At 35.5% G+C, this 20,329-nt stretch overlaps 1 protein-coding gene and 1 pseudogene across 4 annotated transcripts in view; both read right to left on the bottom strand.

Moving 5' to 3' along the window:
* APLF (aprataxin and PNKP like factor) overlaps window positions 1-20,329 on the bottom strand; it is an 84,692-nt gene that overhangs the window by 53,274 nt on the left and 11,089 nt on the right. For all 4 annotated transcript variants that reach the window (XR_006200736.1, XM_042932521.1, XM_042932522.1 and 1 more), the window contains exons 2-3: window positions 17,412-17,483; window positions 6,871-7,043 (exon numbers count right to left, since the gene is read on the bottom strand). Coding sequence is in view for 3 of the 4 variants with exons in the window: in XM_042932521.1 (XP_042788455.1) it covers window positions 6,871-7,043; window positions 17,412-17,483 (245 nt within the window). In the remaining variant the exon portion in view is untranslated. The remainder of the gene's footprint in view (window positions 1-6,870; window positions 7,044-17,411; window positions 17,484-20,329) is intronic.
* LOC122214799 lies at window positions 1,085-4,236 on the bottom strand (annotated as a pseudogene).

The following is a 20,329-nucleotide window of genomic DNA, read 5'->3' as shown; positions in this document are numbered from 1 at the left end:
TATGAGTAGTCACCTCCCATTCCCTTTCCCTCCAGCCCCTGGCAACCACTAGACTACCTTCTGTCTCTATGAATCTACATTTTCTGCACATTTCATATAAGTGGAACTATACAAGTTTTTGTGTAGACAGATGTTTTCTGTCCCATGTATGGACAGAGTGGAATTGCTGGACCACATGTAATTATATATTTAAAATTTTGAGGAACTGTCAGAATATGTTCCGAAGAGGCTGTATCCATTTTACAAACCCACAAGCAGTGCATAAGCATTTCAATTTCTCTACATCCTTGCCCACACTTGTTATTATCTTTTTAAGTATAGTCATCCTAGTGGACGTGAAGTAATACCTCATTGTGATTTTGATTTGCATTTCCCTAATGACCAATCATGTTGAATATCTTCCCATGAGTTTGGATATTGGCCATTTGGATATTTTCTTTGGAGAAATGTCTACTCAAATCCTTTATGTATTTTTTAATTGGTTTATTTGCCTTTTTACAGTTGAATTGCAAGAGTTCTTTATATATTCTGGATATAAATTCCTTATCCGACATATGATTAGCAAATATTTTCTCTCATTCTGTGAGTTGTCTTTCTACAATCTTAATGGTGTCTTAGAAGACAGGAAGCTTTTAATTGTGATGAAGTGCAGTTGATCTACGTTTGCTTTGCTTGTGCTTTTGGTATTGTATCTAAAAAATCACTGCCTAATCCAAAGTCACAAAGATTTACACCTGTGTTTTTTCCTAAGGATTTCATAATTTTAGCTCTAATATTTAGGTCTCTGATCCATTTTAAGTCCATTTTTATATGGTGTGAGGTAGGAGTCTAACTTCATTCTTTTGCATGTGGATATCCAGTTGTCCCAACACCATTTGTTGAGAAGACTATTCTTTTCCCCGTTTAATTGTCTTAACAATCTTGTCAAAAATCAGTTGGCCATAATATAAGGACTTATTTCTGGACCCTCAATTCTATTTCACTGATCTACATGTGTTTTTTCAAGCTACTATCATACTGTCTTCATTACTGTAACTTTGTAGTAGGTTTTGAAATTGGGAAGTGTGAATCCTCCAACTTTTTTTCTTCCAACTTTTAGGAACTGTTTATTTTCCATTAACCTTATTTCCATTTTGTTTGCCTTTGTGGAAGAGTAGCTTAAGACCACTTGGTGGTTGTTCCTACCCATTGAGTCACCTGAGCAGTGGGAGCGGCAGACTAGTCTTCAGGGGAGGGCTGAATGGCCCAGTCTTCAGTACGGAACTGCTGAATAGGCACTTGCATACCTTTAGACCAGTCTGCAACTTCAGATTGAGTGGCAGTGAACTTAGGAGCTGAAGCAGTCCATTCACCCTGAAATTCCTCCTTGGTCATAGCCTTTTCAGCAGTGGCCTGCTCTTCCTTTTCAATCTCTTCAGGATCTCTGTAGAAGCACAGATCAGGCATAACCTCCCAATGCTGTTCATGGGAAATGGTTCCAGGCATGCACAGAACTTCCCATCCCCCACATCTGACCCACTGAGTGAGCGCCCTTGTTGTTTCAAGAGATGGCAATGTCAACACAGTGCAGAGGAGAGTCTGTCTTACACACAGCAACGGTAAGCAGGTTAACTTAAGACCCCTCTGTGAAAGGCTGGTGGTCAGCCTTGGGATCAGTAAACACCAGAAGTCTCAGCTCCCAGAAGGCTGCCTGGGTCTGGTTAGGAAGACAGGAGTGAAACGGCCACAACAGGAGTGGCTCCAGCAACAGCAGCAAACTTCAGCACAGCTCACTGGGCAGTATTCCTGGATGATATGACATATCAGCCAGGTTTTCAATGGCAACAATGGCACAAGCCGCCAGCAGAAGCTTCTCCTAGGTTCTCTTCAGATTTATGATGCAGATACCATTACTTTTCCTTTTGTAAATACACTGTTCCATCTGGAAGTCAAGATTGGTGCCACCAAAGTGGATCCTGCTACAAGGAATTTGAGAATATCCTTCTTCTTCATTTGTAGGACATCAAGGGCTCCAGATATTGTGAAAGCTTCCCTTTAAATAATGACAGGAATCCCCCACTCCAGCAGGAAGCTTGTTCCGGCGGCTTTGGGGGATGCTGGGGACCCCAAAGGGCATTCTTGCAGAACAACGCTGTATGAACCCCTCCTTGGGTAGCACAAAAAGCTCTATTCTTCTTTTTTTTTCTTTATTATTATTTTTTTAATGCTTATTTTTGAGAGCATGAACAGGGGAGGGGCAGAGAGAGAGGGAGTCACAGAATCTGAAGCAAGCTCCAGGCTCTGAGCTGTCAGCACAGAGCCTGATGCGGGGCTTGAACTCACAAGCTGTGAGATCATGACCTGAGCTGAAGTTGGATGCTCAATCAACTGAGTCACCCAGGTGCCCCTATTCTTCTTTTTAAAGCCTGTTTTAGCAATTTATTCTTAAATCTTAAAAATAAACTCCAAATTAGAGTTAAATATAAACCATGTATTTTTCATCTTTAATATAAAATATGCTACTAACATAAATGAGCTGGATTTAGAAATAAGTTTTAAAAACCACAGGGGCACCTGGGTGGCTCAGTTGGTTGAGCATCCAATTCTTGATTCATGATCCCAGCATTGTGTGATGGAGCCCTGTGTCACGCTCTGCACGGAGTGTGGAGCCTGCTTAAGATTCTCTCTCCCCCTCTGTCCCTCTCCCCCATCTCCCACCCTCTCTCCCTAAAATAAAAAAAGAAATCATATACGAATTGTAAACATCATAAAAAACACTAAAAATGACGATTACACATCAGAAATCCAATGTATTATGGAAGTACCTGAAAACTCTAAATCATAAACTGGAAAAAGCTAAAAGTGAAAACACCCTGAAAGGAATTTTGCACTAGTAAGCTAAAAGCAGAACATTTAATTTTCAAATATAAAATAACACAATTAATTTGGTTACCCTAACCTAGGCACACGATTACCAAAGCATACACAAAATACTTATTACCTCTTTCAACACATAGCTTGATACCAACAGTACACCAGATACTACTACTCATAATAAATAGCCTACAAAAAGTACTGTGCTGCTAAAGTGGGTTGTATTCTTAACTTTTATCAATACTACAGACATTCAAAGTTTTTTTTATTTGTTTTTAATGCTTGTCTATTTTTGAGAGAAAGAGAGAGAGAGCGCGAGTGAGCACGAGTGCAGGAAGGGCAGAGAGAGAGGGAGACACAGAATCTGAAGCAGGCTTCGGGCTCCGAGCCGTCAGCACAGAGCCCAGATGTGGGGTTCACACCTACGAACTGTGAGATCATGACCCAAGCCGAAGTCGAACGCTTAACCAACTGAGCCACCCAGGCGCCCCACAACAAACATTCAAAATTCACTCTTCCCACAATCTGATTTATCTGAGTTACAGCACTGGTCTTTCACGTTAAGGGGACAAGCCTGTTTGAATGGATATATATATAAAATTAAAGTTGACATATAATACTTTAAGTATGAGGCAATGACTGTATTTTGTTTTACACAGATGTGCAATATTTTCCAGATTTTTAAAAAAGTATATAGGGGCATTTGAGTGGCTCAGTCGGCTGAGTGTCTGACTCTTGATTTTGGCTCAGGTCATGATCCCAGGGTAGTGAAATGGAACCCCACATCAAGCTCTGTGCTGAGCATGGAGTCTGCTTAAGATTCTCTCTCTCTCTCTCTCTCTCTCTCTCTCTCTTTCTCTGCCCCTCTCCCTCCTTGCACTCTCTCTAAAATAAAAATAAATAAAATAAATTATTTTAAAAAGCATATAATTCTACTGTGGAAATTTACTGTAACAAAAAAATTAGTTCTTTATATTTCTCTGGTCAACAGCTGGTTAAAAATAATGTTCTTTCTACATGTGTGATAAGAGAAAAAGAATAGGAAGATATGTAAAGTGGCAAGCAAAGGTTACTGAATTTAACAAATCAAAAAACATTTCCTCACATAATTTCTTTTCATTCACTAGTTTAAGAATTGTAGATGTAATTTATATTTACTGAAATGCACAGATCTGAAGTGCACAATTTGGTCATTTTTGACAAATGCATACATCCATGTAACCTAAACTCTTATTGAGACACAGAATATGTTCATCACCAAAAAGTTTGCCTGTGCCTCTGGAAATAACCACTACCATCATAGTTTAGTTTATTATAGAACGTAATATAAATGTAATCATACAGCAGGTACTGTTTCGCTTCTTAGAGTAGATACCTCAGCATTTTCTAAATCCACAATCATGTCATCTGTAAATAAAGACAATTTTTTTTATACAAAGAAGTTTCCTTCTTTTTCTGTTTTTTTTTTTTTTTTAAATCATGAACAGGTGTTGAATTCTGTCAAAGCTATTTTTAAGCATCAATTGAAATGACAATTCTTCAATCTGCCGCAGTGAAATGCATTGATTTTTATATGATAAATCCACCTTGTGGTCTTCAAATTCCACTTGGTTATGGTATATTACCATTTCTACAAAGTGCTGGATTTGACTTCTCTATATTTTTATGAGGAATATTGGTCTAGTTTTCCTGTAATGTGATTGTCTGATTTTGGTATCAGGATTATGGAAGCTTCCTAAAATGAGTGAGAATGTATACCCTCCTCTATTTGGAGGAGAAGAGTATAGTATTGGTATTACTTTCTTGAAAGTTCATAGAACTCACTAGTGAAGGTCCTTGTGGCAAATTCTTAAACTGTAAATTCAATTTCTTTAATAAATATAAAATTCATTAGATTTTCTATATCTTCCTGTATTAATTTTGGTAAATTATGTTTTCCCAGGAATGCATTCATTCATTTAGGCTGTCAAATTCACTGGCATAAAGTTTTAAATAATATTTCTTCATTATTTTTTTAAGGCCTGTAAAATCACTAGTGATACATTTATTCTATTTCTGATATTGATAATTTGTATTTTTTCATTTTGCTCATTTTTTTTCTTGGGAAGCCTAAGTTTACCAATTTTATTAATCTTTTCAAAGAACCAACTTTTAGTTTTGTTGATTTTCTTTGTTATTTGTCTATTTTTATTTCACTGACTCCTAGTCTTACTCTTATTTCCTTTTTTCTATTTGCTTTGGCATTAATTTGCTCCTGTCTGCCTATCTTCTTAAAGGAGAAGCACACATCATCGGTTTTATAACTTTCTTCTCTTCTAATACAGGCATTTAATATAAATTTCCCTCTACTTCACCTCACAAATTTTTATGCTGTTTTCAGTATTTGTTCAATATCTTTTCTTTTTTTATTTTTTAAGTTTATTTATTTTTGAGAAAGAGTGTGTGTGTGCATATGCAGGGGAGGGGCAGGAAGAGAGGGAGACAGAGAATCCCAAACAGGGTCCATCTGCACTGTCAGCTAGGAGCCCAGCACGGGGCTCAAACTCACGAACCATGAGATCATGAGCTGAGCCAAAACCAAGAGTCGGATGCTTAACTGACTGAGCCACCCAGGTGCCCCAAAATGTTTTCTAATTTTCTTTGTGATTTCTCTTACACATGTAAGTTATTCAGAAGTATGCTCTTTAATTTTAAGTTTGGGGAGATTTTTCTATTTTATTGTTATTGATTTTTTTTAATTTTTAAGTTTATTTACTTATTTTAAGAGAGAGACAGTGGGGGAGGGACAGAGAGAGACAGAGAGAGAGAATCCCAAGCAGGCTCCACACTGTTAGCATGAAGCCTGACTCAGGGCCTGAACTCACAAACAGTGAGATCATGCCTGACCTGAGCTGAAATCAAGAGTCAGACGTTTTAACCAACTGAGCCACGCAGACGCCCCTGTATTGTTATTGACTTTTAATTTAATTCTACTATGATCACAACACACACTCTATACTTCTGTCCATTTACTTCTATAAGTCCAGTTTATGTACTCTATAAAAGCTGAAACAGCAGTAAATAATCTGCTAATGACTGCCTGAACAAAAGTAGTGCATTAATTTTAACTTTACATCAGATGTTTATTGTAATACCTCATTTCCTCAGTTTCTCCATTCTATATTTTCTGGTTTTTTTTTTTCTTTTTTTAGAGAGAGAGTGAGAGAAAGAGCTGGGAGAGGGGCAGAGGGACAGAGAGAGAGAATCTTTTCTCTTTTAAAATTTATTTACTTATTTTGAGAGAGAGAAAGAGAGACAGAGAGAGAGCACAAGCGGGGGAGAAGCAGAAAAAAAGGGAGAGAAACAATCCCAAGCAGACCCTGCACTCTCAGCTGTCAGCATGGTGCCCTACTTCGGGCTTGAACTCACAAACCGTGAGATCATGATCTGAACCAAAATCAAGAATCAGATGCTTAACCGACTGAGCCACCCAGACCCCCTGAGAGGGAGAAAGAATCTTAAGCAGGCTCCATGCACAGCATGGAGCCCAATGCGGGGCTTGATTCCACAACCCTGGGATCATGACCTGAGACCAAATCAAGAGTCAGATGCTCAAACAACTGAGCACCCAGGCACCTCATTTTTCTGTTATTTTTATAAGAAAGAGGAGTTATATGAGTGTAGTCTAAGCCAGAGGTTAATTCGTTAATAAAATTTCAAAAGCTAAAAGAAAAGATTAAGAAAATGTAGTTGGTTTCAAATTAACTATCCTAGTTACTATTAAATGGAAAATACATTCTGAACACATTGGCAAAAGACACACTGCATGTGAGCAATCACTATTGAGACCTAAGTTTCCAGTGTCAAATGTTTTCTAGAGAAATACACACACACACACACACACAAACACACACACACCATGTAACTCCTATATTGCCAATATAGTTTAACCCTAATATGGTTTCTACTGAAGCATTTGTGGATGGCTGAGGAATTAGATTACAAATACCATTACTTAATTTCATCAGGCATTCTTACCTTAAAGTACATTCCATTTCTGTTTCAGAGTGTGTAGAGAAAACACAAAAAATGTATTTGTCGACCAGCAAAGAAAAACTGTCTCCAGGATTCAACCAGCGCCATAGATTTCTCTTCAATGGTAAGAGCTGGCTCTTCTCAGAAGACTGATAAAAACATGGATTTGTGTGTATCTAACAAATAAAAAAGAATATAGTGAAATAACTCTAAATTATGAGAAAAATACAGCTAAATACAAACTGGTCCAAAATTTCAGTATCAAAACAATTTCGGTACAAACTTAGACTTAAAAGTCTAATAAATTTGGCACTTGTAAGTACCATAATCATTATCTATACATAAAAAAGGGAAGAGAACTAAAATATACCTCCCATTTCCCTAGGAATCAAAGAAAGAAGCAAAGTTATCAATTACCTGGTGAAAAACTACTTCTGCTTTGCTTAAGAGGCGCACTCAGACATTGGAAAGAGAAACATGAAAAATAATTCTCAGTATGGAAACTGAGTCCCCTAACTTTCATATCTGTAGTTCACTAATCTCTTGGAAATGGCTAGCTTCTTTTATACTTATTTTCTCCTAGTAATTTCTTACTATGATTAAAAAGTGAGCTACTATGAAAAGAGAGACTTTGATCAAGTCTCTCAAGCAAACAACATAGCTTGTTTTGATTGGTTTTGCTCCTCACTGAGGAGTTTTCTAACATAGATTAATACAGAAAAAGAAGCATTAAGACAAAAGGTCCAAAAACAAATAAATAAATAAATAAGCATTGTTGCCTACATGCCCAAATTAAAACAAACACACAACAACAAAAAAAACTTTGAAAGCTAGAATGAATATAATTTATCTAGTTCTGGCAATTTAATTTCATGAGGATGTGGCCATAAGACCTTCCTATATGTATCTGCAATTGAAAAGATTTCTATTTCTTTTAAATCTGTTAAAAGAATGCCGTGAAATAAAACGTGGAGATAAAAATTAGAGGTAGAAATTAAACACAGAGACTATACAAATTTGGTAGGCAATTATTTTATAGGTCAGAGTTATTTTACAAACTATATACAAGACTTCATAAGAATGGACATGCAATGTAACACCTATTTATGCAACACCATATCGCTAAAAAGAGTTGTGAATGCTTCATTTTTAAAAATCAAGTTATAATTTAAACTATGTTTAGAAATCTTTCATTACAGTACCAACCACCCCTAACTTATCTCTCAAAGTGGCTCTGGCTCATGGCTAGGGTTTTTGAGCGAGGACAAGCCACCAGATTCTGAGCTTGTACATACTGCTGGGCTTGGAAATTCTTCCCTGTTACTCCTCAGACTTTTAAATGAATCTTCCCCTTCCTTGAGTATACCATGATCACCAGAGTCAGGGATGTTAAGTAGCAAGGACAAGAATCAGGATAGAAATATCAATAGCTTCTGCCTGAACCCCAAATATTCTATAAACGAGGTTTGCTTCTAATAGGCTAAGATAAGACCATGCTCTTATTCATTAGTATCTTAAACATTCAAGTGAATCTCTAAACATTAAATAACATAGTTCTAAATAAATAACATAGTTTAAATAACATAGTTCTAAATTTTCAAAGGCTAAGATGTTAAATACAAAGGCATAATATTCTAAAAGTAGAAAAAGTAAAATACTTTTGGAAAAAGAAACTAATTACATTCCTTTAATAAGACATCACAAGCCCAAAGTCAAAACAAACATTCATTTTTCAGTATTTTTTACTCAGTTGAATGCAGTTAACATTTTTTAAAATTTTATTTAAAGTTTGTTTGTTTTTAATCTAAATATGAGATAGTTAACATATAGTATAATAATGGTTTCAAGAGTAGAATTTAGTGATTCATCACTTACATATAACACCCAGTGCTCATCCCAGCAAGTGCCCTCCTTATTCCCCCAACCAACACCCCACCAACAACCCTCAGTTTGTTCTCTGTATTTAAGAGTTACTTATGGTTTGCCTCCCTCCCTGTTTTTATCTTATTATTCCTTCCCTTCCCCTATATTCATCTGTTTTGTTTCTTAAATTCTACATGAGTGAAATCCTATATTTATCTTTCTCTGACTTACTTCACTTAGCATAACACATTCTAGTTCTATCCACATTGTTGTAAATAGCAAGACTCCATTCTTTTTGATCTTCAAGTAATATTCCAATGCATATATGTATCATATCTTCTTTATCCATTCATCAGTTGATGGACATTTGAGCTCTTTCCATAATTTGGCTATTGTTGATATGCACTTAACATTCAAATTTCAAGTGGTCAAATATCAGGTATTTAGCAAATCCAGTCATAGAGAAAGTGGATCAATGTATGTGGCCTATGATCATCTTTTTCTTTTCCTAAAATTGTTCATACAGGGGATTCCAGAACCAAGAGCAAAAACGACATTCCAAGAAATCTAATATTTGGTCCTACAAATTAAACCTAAATAAATATTACTTATTGAATAAATTTTTAAACAGCTTTGAGAGAGAGAGAAAGGGAGTGTGCCCATGAGCCAGGCAGAGGGAGAGAGAATCTTAAGCAGGCTCTATGCTCAGCATGGAGCCCAATGCAGGGCTTGATCCCACAACCCTGGGATCATGACCTGAGCCAAAATCAAGAGTCAGACCCTCAGCTGCCTCGGTGGCTCAGTTGGTTAAGCAGTCGACTTCGGCTCAGGTCATGATCTCACAGTTCGAAGGCTCATGAGTTCAAGCCCTACATAGGGCTCTGTGCTGACAGCTCAGAGCCTGGAGCCTGCTTTGGATTCTGTGTCTCCCCCTCTTTCTGCTCCTCTCCTGCTTACACTTGCGCTCTCTCTCTCTCTCTCTCTCTCTCAAAAATAAGTAAACATTTAAAAAAAATTTTTTTTAAAGAATCAGACACTCAACTGACTAAACCACCCAGGTGACCCAGGTTTTTAAAATCTATGTCAAATTACATATGCTTCAACTAAAAAGCTACACAGACATGAAGTCCAAAACAAACAGTAGTTTTTTAAAAGTTATAAAGTAGACAAAAATCTAGCAGTATTAAGAAACAAAAAGGGAGAAGATACACATATACACACACACCACACACACATACATTTTGGAATGAAAAGAATGACATTAAATACACACAAAACTTAGCAGAATACTGCAAATACTTCATGCCAATATATTCGTAAAGAAGGCCAAAACTGACAGTCATCTTAGAGTATACACCAATTGACTAAAAAAAAAAAAAACAAGCACGCACGTGTGTGTGTTTCTTTTGGATTAGACCTATAATGTTTTAACAATATAATCAGTAATTAAAAATCTTTCTAATCTCTCCCTAAACAAGATCCAAATGGATTTAAATATTTTCTGAATATTCAAAGTCTTCCCGAGACCGGAAAAAGATGGAAAGCTCTCCAATTCCTTTAATAAGATTAAGTTTACTTTGATTCTAAAAGTGGATAAGGGCAGGCGAAATACCGGCAAACCCAAACTCACAGTAAATAAAAGATATGAGCTACCTATATGAGAAGCATATTTTTGGTAAGTGCCTTTTAAAATATCCATGGGAGTATAAGTGCAAACTTAAATATATTATGCTATAATTTTAGAAGTGGTGCAAAGGATGCATTATCCCTGAAGAAATGGAACTAAATAAAATACAAAGCAGTTTTCTACAGCTTTCTCTTGAAATTATCATAAACATTAAAGAAAGATTAATGTGTACACCCAAAAAAAAAGTTCCTCTCATTTTCAATTTTTTTTTTTAATTTGGGAAGCCTTGTTTTTCTTTTCTTTTCTTCTTTTTTTTTTTTTTTTTTTGTTTACAAAATGAGCTGTGGAAAAGCTATTGTAGTATTTTATAGCTTTTTTCCAACTACACTCATAATTTCATAGGAGGAAAAACAATCACAGCTCAGGAATTTTATTGCACAAAAGAAAAAACACAGTCACCTAAAGATGGATATTTTAAGGATTAATACCAAACGGCAAAAAAATATATTCTTCTGCAATTTATATGTACTTTTAGAACTACTCCCTCAGTCATCCAAGAACCAAAAAGAGTACGATTTTATTAAAATGAAATAAAAGCATTGACAGCTATGAATTTACCCAGAGGACATATCTAACTACTGGTGATATAGTCATTTACAGAGAACATTGTCGTTTTGCCTTTATAATACATTTTCTCCCTGCTGATACCAGACTGGAGATTAAATTTAAATGACTCACAAATAAGCTAACATCATCTCCTATGAGCTAACATTATCTCCTCATGCACTATTTCCAAGAACTGCTGAGAGCTAGAGTCTTTTTTAAAAGGAAATATAAAAGGGGGGAAAAAAAAGACAAATTCATCCAATTTAAAAATACAAATCAGTAATTGCACTAATTGCATTCATTCATCATTGTCAAAGTTATGTTTCTATTTGATTGGATTTCTAATTCGAAGGAAAGTAGAAAAAAATTTAATCACTTAAACATAATTTGGAGTATAGAGCATACAGAAAGGATCATAATAAAACATTTGTTATAATTCATTTACACAATTTTACAAAAAACTTTTAAACCATGGCTTCTCTTTCAAAATTTTATTTCAGTTGTACATATAACCTGCTTTAATAGATCAATTTGTGATTGACTACAGAACAGAAGGTAAATGATATTTAGCACATGTTAAGATTAAATGAATGAATTAGAAGTTACTTGTCTATCTCTTTATTTTCAAGACCTTAACATTTCTATTAACAACTATGGTCAGTTTAGAATTTCTCTAAATTTCCCTAAATCACACCTTGATGGTGCAGCTACATTAAGCAGGTGAATAAACAAATACACCTATTTCAAGGAGATAGGCATTTTGTTGCAACTACATTAACATAAACAAGAAATCAAGCATTATATAAAGCAAAGGACCTACATGTATATCACCAAGTCTAAGAAGCAACTTTCCTTCGAATGGTATGGTGTAAATAATTCTCAGAATAAAATTCAAAACCCAATTAAATACTATTCTAAAAAATCAAATTCAAGTACTAGAGTTGTACATTTCCTTAAAAATAAATACATTTTTTTCATGTCCTTTCATGTTTAGTAGTTTGGCATTACAAAAGTAGCTGCATCACATTGTACTATTATTCACTACACCTTTTTCATGTCATAAGTGTTCCATAATAATTTTTAAAGACATAATACATGTTAGATATTATGTGTGGATCCACCACCCAGTTTCAGAAAAAGAATATTAACTTTTTAAAAAAAATTTTTTTAATGTTTATTTATTTTTGAGAGAGACAGAGACAGAATGCGAGTGGGTAAGGGGCAGAGAGAGAGGGAAACACAGAAGCAGAAGCAGACTCCAGGCTCTGAGCTGTCAGCACAGAGCCCAACGCAGGGCTCGAACTCATGAGCTGTGAGGTCATGACCTGAGCTGAAGTTGGATGCTCAACCGACTGAGCCACCCAGGCGCTCCAAGAATATTAACTTTTGATGTCCCTTTTGAGTCATCCCCTATCCCATTCTCTTCTTAGTTCACTCAAAGGTAATTATTATACTGACTGTTGTATCTATCACTTACCTAATGTTCTTTATTATTTTGGCACTCAAGTTGATGATCATGAATATACTGTTTATTTTTGTAGAATTTTTAATCTTATATAAATGAAACTATACTGTATATATTCTTTCAATGTTGCTTTTATCAATGTCATGCTCCTGATTCTAATCTATATTTTTCATGCTTTCACTGTAATTTATCTTCACTGTTGTAGTGTATTTCATTAAATGAATATATCACAATATATTTATCAATTCCATTGTTGATAGAAATTTATGTTGTGTCTAGTTTCTTGCTATTATATAAATAACTTTGCTTTTCAGGTTCTTGTACACATCTATGCGTGTATGAGATCTGGCTTGTAGGAAATGCACGCCTTCATCTTTAGGAAATTAACGTCAAGCTATTTTTCAAAGTGGCTACAACATTTAAGCTCCCACCGAAAGTTTATAACTGTTCTACTTGTTTACATCCTCATCAATACTTGAAATTGTTAGACTTTTCATTTTTGTCAATCTGTTGGGTGTGCAATGGTATCTCACTGCAGTTTCCTTACATTTTTCTGCTTAATAAGAAGGCTGAGTACCTTTCTCATGTTTACTAAACAGTCAGGTTTCCAATTCTATAATGTGCCACTCAAGTAAGTCTTTAGCCCATACTTTGATTGGATTATATTTTCTCATTGATTGAAGGCATTTGCTATATATTTTGGATATCATTCCTTTGTCAACTATTTGTGTTTTAAATAACTTTTCCCTGCTATGTTTTTCATTTTCATTATAGTGTTTTGATAAGCAAAGTTTCTTAATTTTAATGTAATCAGATTTTTTTAATCTTTCTTTTTATAGCCATTTTAAAACTTCCCTACTCTAATGTCACAAAGGTTTTTTCCTATGTAATCTAACAGTTCTACCGTCTGACTTTCACATTTAAGCCACCAAAAACTGATTTGTGTGTATGGTTTGAGGCAGGGGGTCTAATTTTTTTCCCCTAAACAAATAACAAACTATCCCAGTACCATTTATTGATGAAAACTCCCCCTCTCCACTGATAGCAGTGCCAGCTCTGGCCCAAATCAAATTCCCACATACATAAGACTGGATCTAAGGGGGCTTTCAGTTGTAAACTTCTATTCAACTGAAGGAACCAAATCATCTTGTGAAGAAAACTCACCAGTTAGTCTTATCTTCAAGAAATTTTTTAAAGAAGAGAATATCAAACGGCAAAGGAATCCTGACTTGGGAAATATAATGAAAAAATAATAATAATAATAATGCATAGGGTTCAAAGAACCTGAGTTCTAATTCCCACTTAACAACTTGCCGACTTTGTACAATTAGGTATTCTCCAGAGGGCCCTGATATTCTAAATTGTCAAAAACAATCCTGCCAAGGAAAAGGTAAAAAAATATTTATCTTTCTCCCATGTATATAAGGTCATATTTACTAAAAAGTTCATAAATTATACTAATAATATTTGAAAGATAATAAGAACAAAAGTATAATTTTAAAAAACCTTATTACACCAAATTTTAGTTTTATACCTATAATCTAATGAGGAATTTTTTTCTCTAGTTTCTAATTTTGTATCTATCACAGTTTGGTACTCAAAAGACACTTGTTGACTTCAAACAATTGTTTTACAGGAGTATAATCTAATTAAAGACAAAGTAAAGATGAAGAATGCTTTCTAAAAGATATCTTCTTTTAATGGAAAATTGCTCAACTCCCATGCAGAAATCTGACCCACTTCACAAAAGATAAAGTTTAACTTGGGGCACCTGGGTTGCTCAATCAGTTAAGCATCTGACTTCAGCTCAGATCTTATCTCTCAGTTCTTGAGTTCAAGCCCTGCATCAGGCTGTCTGCTTTCAACACAGAGCCTGCTTCAGATCCTCTATCCCCCACTCTCTGTCTGCCCCTCCCTTGCTCACACACACACTCTCTCTCTCTCTCTCAAACACAAAACAAATATTAAAAAAAGGGGCGGGAGGCACCTCAATGGTTCAGTCAGTTAAGCATCTGACTTTGGCTCAGGTCATGATCACATGGTTTGTGAGAACAGCTGACAGCTTGTAGCCTGCTCAGGATTCTCTCTCTCCCTCTCTCCCAGCTCCTCCCTCACTCATACTCTCTCTTTCTCAAAATAAATAAACATTAAAAAAAAGAAATTCATGGGCATTTGTCAATCTCAATAGCTCAACATAGGATAATAAAAGTACTTCATGTGTAAAAGAAAGCACTGATGATACAAAAGGCAGTTGTACATATAAGATGAAAATACATATAAATTTTAAATGTTATAAATTTATTTTATATTGTTATATATTTTATTATATAATTTATTATATAATATATATTTATTTTTATATATAATATATGACATATAATTTCATGCCATATTAATTTTACTGCCACAGCATGCAGTCCAAAATAGATGGACTCTCATACACATTTTTTATTCTCCTACACAACTAATTTTTCAAATGAAACATCAGAAACTGATATCCCTACAATATATCAGTACTTAACTATAAAGCAAGCTGTTAAAATTTTATCCCTCAATAAGAACTTTCAAATTAAAATACAACCCTAAAGAACAAGGTCTAAATTTTAGAAATATTCCACTCTACACACAGATATATAAAAATCTATTAAAATACAATGCTGTAACATTTATTTAAAGGTTATTTACTTATATTGAGAGAAAGAGAGAGAGAGAACAAGCAGGGGAGGGATAAAGAGAGAGGGAGAGGGCTTCAAGCTGCATTACAAAGCTGTAATCATCAAGACAGTATGGTACTGGCACAAGAACAGACACTCAGATCAATGGAACAGAAGAGAGAACCTAGAAATGGACCCACAAACGTATGGCCAACTAATCTTTGACAAAGCAGGAAAGAAGATCCAATGGAATAAAGACAGTCTCTTCAGCAAGTGGTGCTGGGAAAAGTGGACAGCGACATGCAGAAAACTGAACCTAGACCCCTTTCTTGCACCATACACAAAAATAAACTCAAAATGGATGAAAGACCTCAATGTAAGACAGGAAGCCATCAAAGTCCTTGAAGAGAAAGCAAGCAAAAACCTCTTTGACCTTGGCCACAGCAACTTCTTACTCAACATGTCTCTGGAGGCAAGGGAAACAAAAGCAAAAATGAACTACTTGGACCTCATCAAAATGAAAAGCTTCTGTACAGTGAAGGAAACAATCAGCAAAACTAAAAGACAACTGACAAAATGGGAGAAGATATTTGCAAATGACATATCAGATAAAGGGTTAGTATCCGAAATCTATAAAGAACTTCTCAAACTCAACACCCAAAAAACAAATAATCCAGTGAAGAAACGGGCAAAAGACATGAAGAGACAGTTCTCCAAAGAAGACATCCAGATGACCAACTGACACATGAAAAAATGCTCAACATCCGTCACCATCAGGGAAATACAAATGAAAACCGCAATGAAATACCACCTGACACCTGTCAGAATGGCTAACATTACAACTCAGGCAACAACAGATGTTGGTGAGGATGCGGAGAAAGAGGATCCCTTTTGCACTGCTGGTGGCAATGCAAGCTGGTGCAGCCACTCTGGAAAACAGAATGGAGGTTCCTCAAAAAATTAAAAATAGAACTACCCTACAACCCAGAAATTGCACTACTAGGTATTTATCCAAGGGATACAGGGATGCTCTTCCAAAGGGACACATGCACTCCAATGTTTATAGCAGCACTATCAACAATAGCCAAAGTATGGAAAGAGACCAAATGTCCATCGATGGATGAATGGATAAAGAAAATGTGGCATATACATATATATATGCCACATATGGCATATGTATATGTATATATACATACATACACATACAATGGAATATTACTTGGCAATCAAAAAGAATGAAATCTTGCCATTTGCAACTACACAGATGGAACTAGAGAGTATTATGCTAAGTGAAATTAGAGAAAGACCAATATCATATGACTTCACTCATATGAGGACTTTAAGATACAAAACAGATGAACATAAGGGAAGGGAAGCAGAAATAATAAAAAAACAGGGAGGGGGGCACAAAAACATAAGAGACTCAAATATGGAGAACAGAGGGTTACTGGAGGGGTTGTGGGAGGGGATGGGCTAAACAGGAAGGGGCATTAAGGAATCTACTCCTGAAACCACTGTTGCACTACAGGCTAACTTGGATGTAAATTTAAAAAAATAAATAAAAATTAAAAAAAAAAAAAAAAAGAGAGAGAGAGTGAGAGAGAGAGGGGAGAGAGAGAATCCCAAGCAGTACAAACTGTCAGCCAGTCTCACAAACCGTGTGATCATGACCTGAGTCAAAATCAAGAGTCAGATGCTTAACCAACTGAGTCATCCTGGCACCCCCAATCCGGTAACATTTAAGTAACTCTGGTCACTACCCCACTCCCCAAAAATAAACCATTACATAGTTAACAGGCTTCCTTATAGGATCTTATTTGTAATATCCAGTTATGAACAAAATCCTAATTTATACATGAACTGGTGGTCATCTTTCACTAAAATTCTAACTATGTAAATGTAGCACTGTCTTATGGGAAAAAAAATACTTTAAATAGTTTAGATCTTTATCTCCCAATTATCCTCTGGAAATAAGAAGGATATATTCTGAAATTGATTCTCTATTTGCATAATCTTAGAAAATAAGCCCTCTAACCAGGAGCTGGAAAAACGTGAGAGACAAAGAGTTAAAATGAGTCATGAATAGGGGCGCCTGGGTGGCTCAGTAGGTTGAGCATCTAGCTTCGGTTCAGGTCATGATCTCCTGAGGTCCATGGGTTCAAGCCCTGCGCTGGGCTCTGTGTTGACACCTCGGAGCCTGGAGCCTGCTTCAGATTCTGTGTCTCCCTCTCTCTCTGCCCCCACCCTCACTCACACTCTGTCTCTCAAAAATGAATAAATGGTAAAAAAAAATTTTTTTTTTTTAATGAGTCATGAATAACATATTTACCGGTTTGATTCGAAGCTGGCCACCGACCACCTCAAGAATTGCATGTCTTCTGGACACTCTCTTGTCTGTTATCTACAGGGGGAAAAAAATAAACATTTCTAATGCAGCTACCTCCATAAAAAAAAAACAAAACAGTAACAACAACAACAAAAACCCACAGCAGTGTTTCTGATATTAGTAGGCTACATATGAAATACTCATTCAGCAACTATATATTAAAATGATTGTCCTCATTGAACAGATAACAAAACAACTCAAGAGATTAAGGGACCTGCCCAAGATAACAGGAAGAATAAATAGCAGAGCAGAGACTCAAGCTTGAGATCTAACACATCCCAAAATTTTCATGATGGCTTCCATTCAAGATAGACATTTAATGGAGATTCTCATCAATAAAACTCATAAAATGAGAAAAAAATGTATACAATGTGTACTTATTAGGAAACTTCTCAAGTACAAGAAATATGTAGCATGTTATAATGACAAAGGTTTTAAAGAGCAGCAGTCTGGTAAATATAAAGGTGTGATGACAAGGTTTGGGGTCAGGCCCACCTGCACTGGAGCTCTGGGGCCATCAGCAGTAGTTAAGAGAACAGGAAGGTGGGAGGGGGAGTGGTGTAAACCAAATATTTACAGTGAATAAGAGATTATCATTTATGTGTATGTGTGTGTGTGTATAATACAATACATACACATGTTAATTTTAAAAGGTAAAATACATATATTTGCTTCCCCTTTTGAGTCAACATGCTTTAGTTACACACAAGCACTTCTGCATACCAAAGTTTAGAAATGGCTTGTACTTTAAATCTTGAAATTGCCAACTGAGTCTTCCCTGCAGAACTATAAACATGATGGTTAAGACTGCCTTTGTTATTTGTGGTTGATACATAATGAAAACGTTTCAAGCACCAACTTTACTTAACATCATAATTATGTGGCCCATCTTTTGATTACCTTAGTATCTGTATCACTTCAACTCTGATATTAATCATATCAGTACCAAAATTATCAGTAAAAACAGACTACAGCAATGCCCAGTTCAATTAAACTCTTTAGTTATGCAAAAACTTGCAAAAACGTCAAAGTGCCAGGAATCAGTAGTCATCTTTTTTAACCAGAGAGCAGTTTCACATATAAGACTATGACTATATAAAAGTAGTAACATCAAGCATCACAGTGGAATGAATTCCACATATGTGAATTTTTGATCGCTACAGTTGATTTTTAGAACATTTTCTAAAATGAAGTATCTTAAAGGTAGCCCATTTAAAATATATACACTATTAAACTAATAATCTACCAGAGAGGGGAGAAGAAACTCAGAGGTTCTTGTATTCTTTCCCATAATGTGCCTTGTGGACATTATCAGGTGATAACGCACTTTACCATTTATAAAAATGATTTATCATTTGCATAGAACTTTCCCTTGAATCTTAAGATTCACCACAATACTGTCATAGCTATTGTTCACATGTTATGAACTTGGGAATTGAAAGTCTAGAGAATTTAAGTAACTTGTGTAGACCACTCCTCGAGTAGGTGGCCTACAAATCCATATTCATTAATAAAAATAAATATGTGAGAAAGAGAGTCATATATGACTCTACATCTGCATATAATCAGTCAGAAATAGTTTCAAGAAATGAAAATTACTCTGCATCAGGGAGTAAGAAATTTCTAATTCTAACTTGGGTAGTAAGATCTCATTGTTAACTGCAATAATACAAATCGATTTTCTAACCGACTGAGTAACAGACTGCCAAATATAAAATCATGGCAAGCAATGATGGTTCCTGTAATAGTCTAGCTTGGGTTTCTTTATTTTTCTTTTTTTTTTTCTTTTTTTTTTTTTTTTTTTTTTTTGGGTTTCTTTATTTTTCAAACCATATTTTTGCAGGAAGCAATAATGGACTTTTCCTATCCCAGTCTTTCTTTGAAGGAGGCTTTCCAGACCCCAGCATGAAAAAAATGTATAAAAGCATAACATGACCTCTAGTGGACACATGATTCCACAACAGTGTAATTACACGGCAAGCTGTGCATTTCTATAGTATACAAAAAAAAGTGGGGTTTTTATTGTTTTTAAATGTTTATTTATTTATTTTGAGAGATGGGGGGTGGGAGAAGAAAGGGAGGAAGACAGAATCCCAGGCAGGTTCCGCGGTGTCAGTGCATAGCATGACACGTGGCTTGAACCTATCTATGAACCATGAGATCATGACCTGAGCCAAAATCAAGAGTCGGACCCTTAACCAGCTAAGCCACCCAGGCACTCCATGTATTATCTTAAGTCTTCATAAAACCTGAGGAGAAGACATTATTACCTTCATTTTGTAAGTGAGAAAAGTAAGTGCAGAGAGGCTAAGCAACTACTTATAGTTACACAGCCAATAAGCAGCAGGACCAGGACTTGAACCCAAGGAATCTGATTCTAGGGACAGGACACTCTTGCTTTTAACACTGTATTGCCTCCCTCATTATCATTACATAAAATATAATTTTTTAGATTATTTACCATCAGCTTAACTATCTAAACTAGAACATACCAAACAACTGGAAATAAGGTAGAATGACTATTTAACAAGCAAGTAGACATTCTGAGAAAATCAAGCCCTAAATGAAATTCCAGAAGGTCTTCAGGTTTCCATTTATTCATTTATTCTAATGTCATACCCAAATCTAACAAGATGTGTTATATGAATTTGCAATTCTCTATTCACAGCAAACAATAAAGTGGATAGGGTTTAACAGGCAGTGCATTAACACTGGGGGAAAATGATTGCTATTGGTCTGTAAGTAGAAAGAGAAAGGCTATGGAAAAGCAAAGAAACCCAAAGACTCAAGAATGTACTGGCTAGCAGCTACAGAGAATAGGGACAAATGGCATAGCATACTTCAAAAAGTACTACTTACAC

This window comes from Panthera leo, chromosome A3 (genome assembly GCF_018350215.1).
Source record: "Panthera leo isolate Ple1 chromosome A3, P.leo_Ple1_pat1.1, whole genome shotgun sequence".
NCBI lineage: Eukaryota > Metazoa > Chordata > Mammalia > Carnivora > Felidae > Panthera > Panthera leo.
This window is presented reverse-complemented; position numbering and strand designations above follow the sequence as displayed.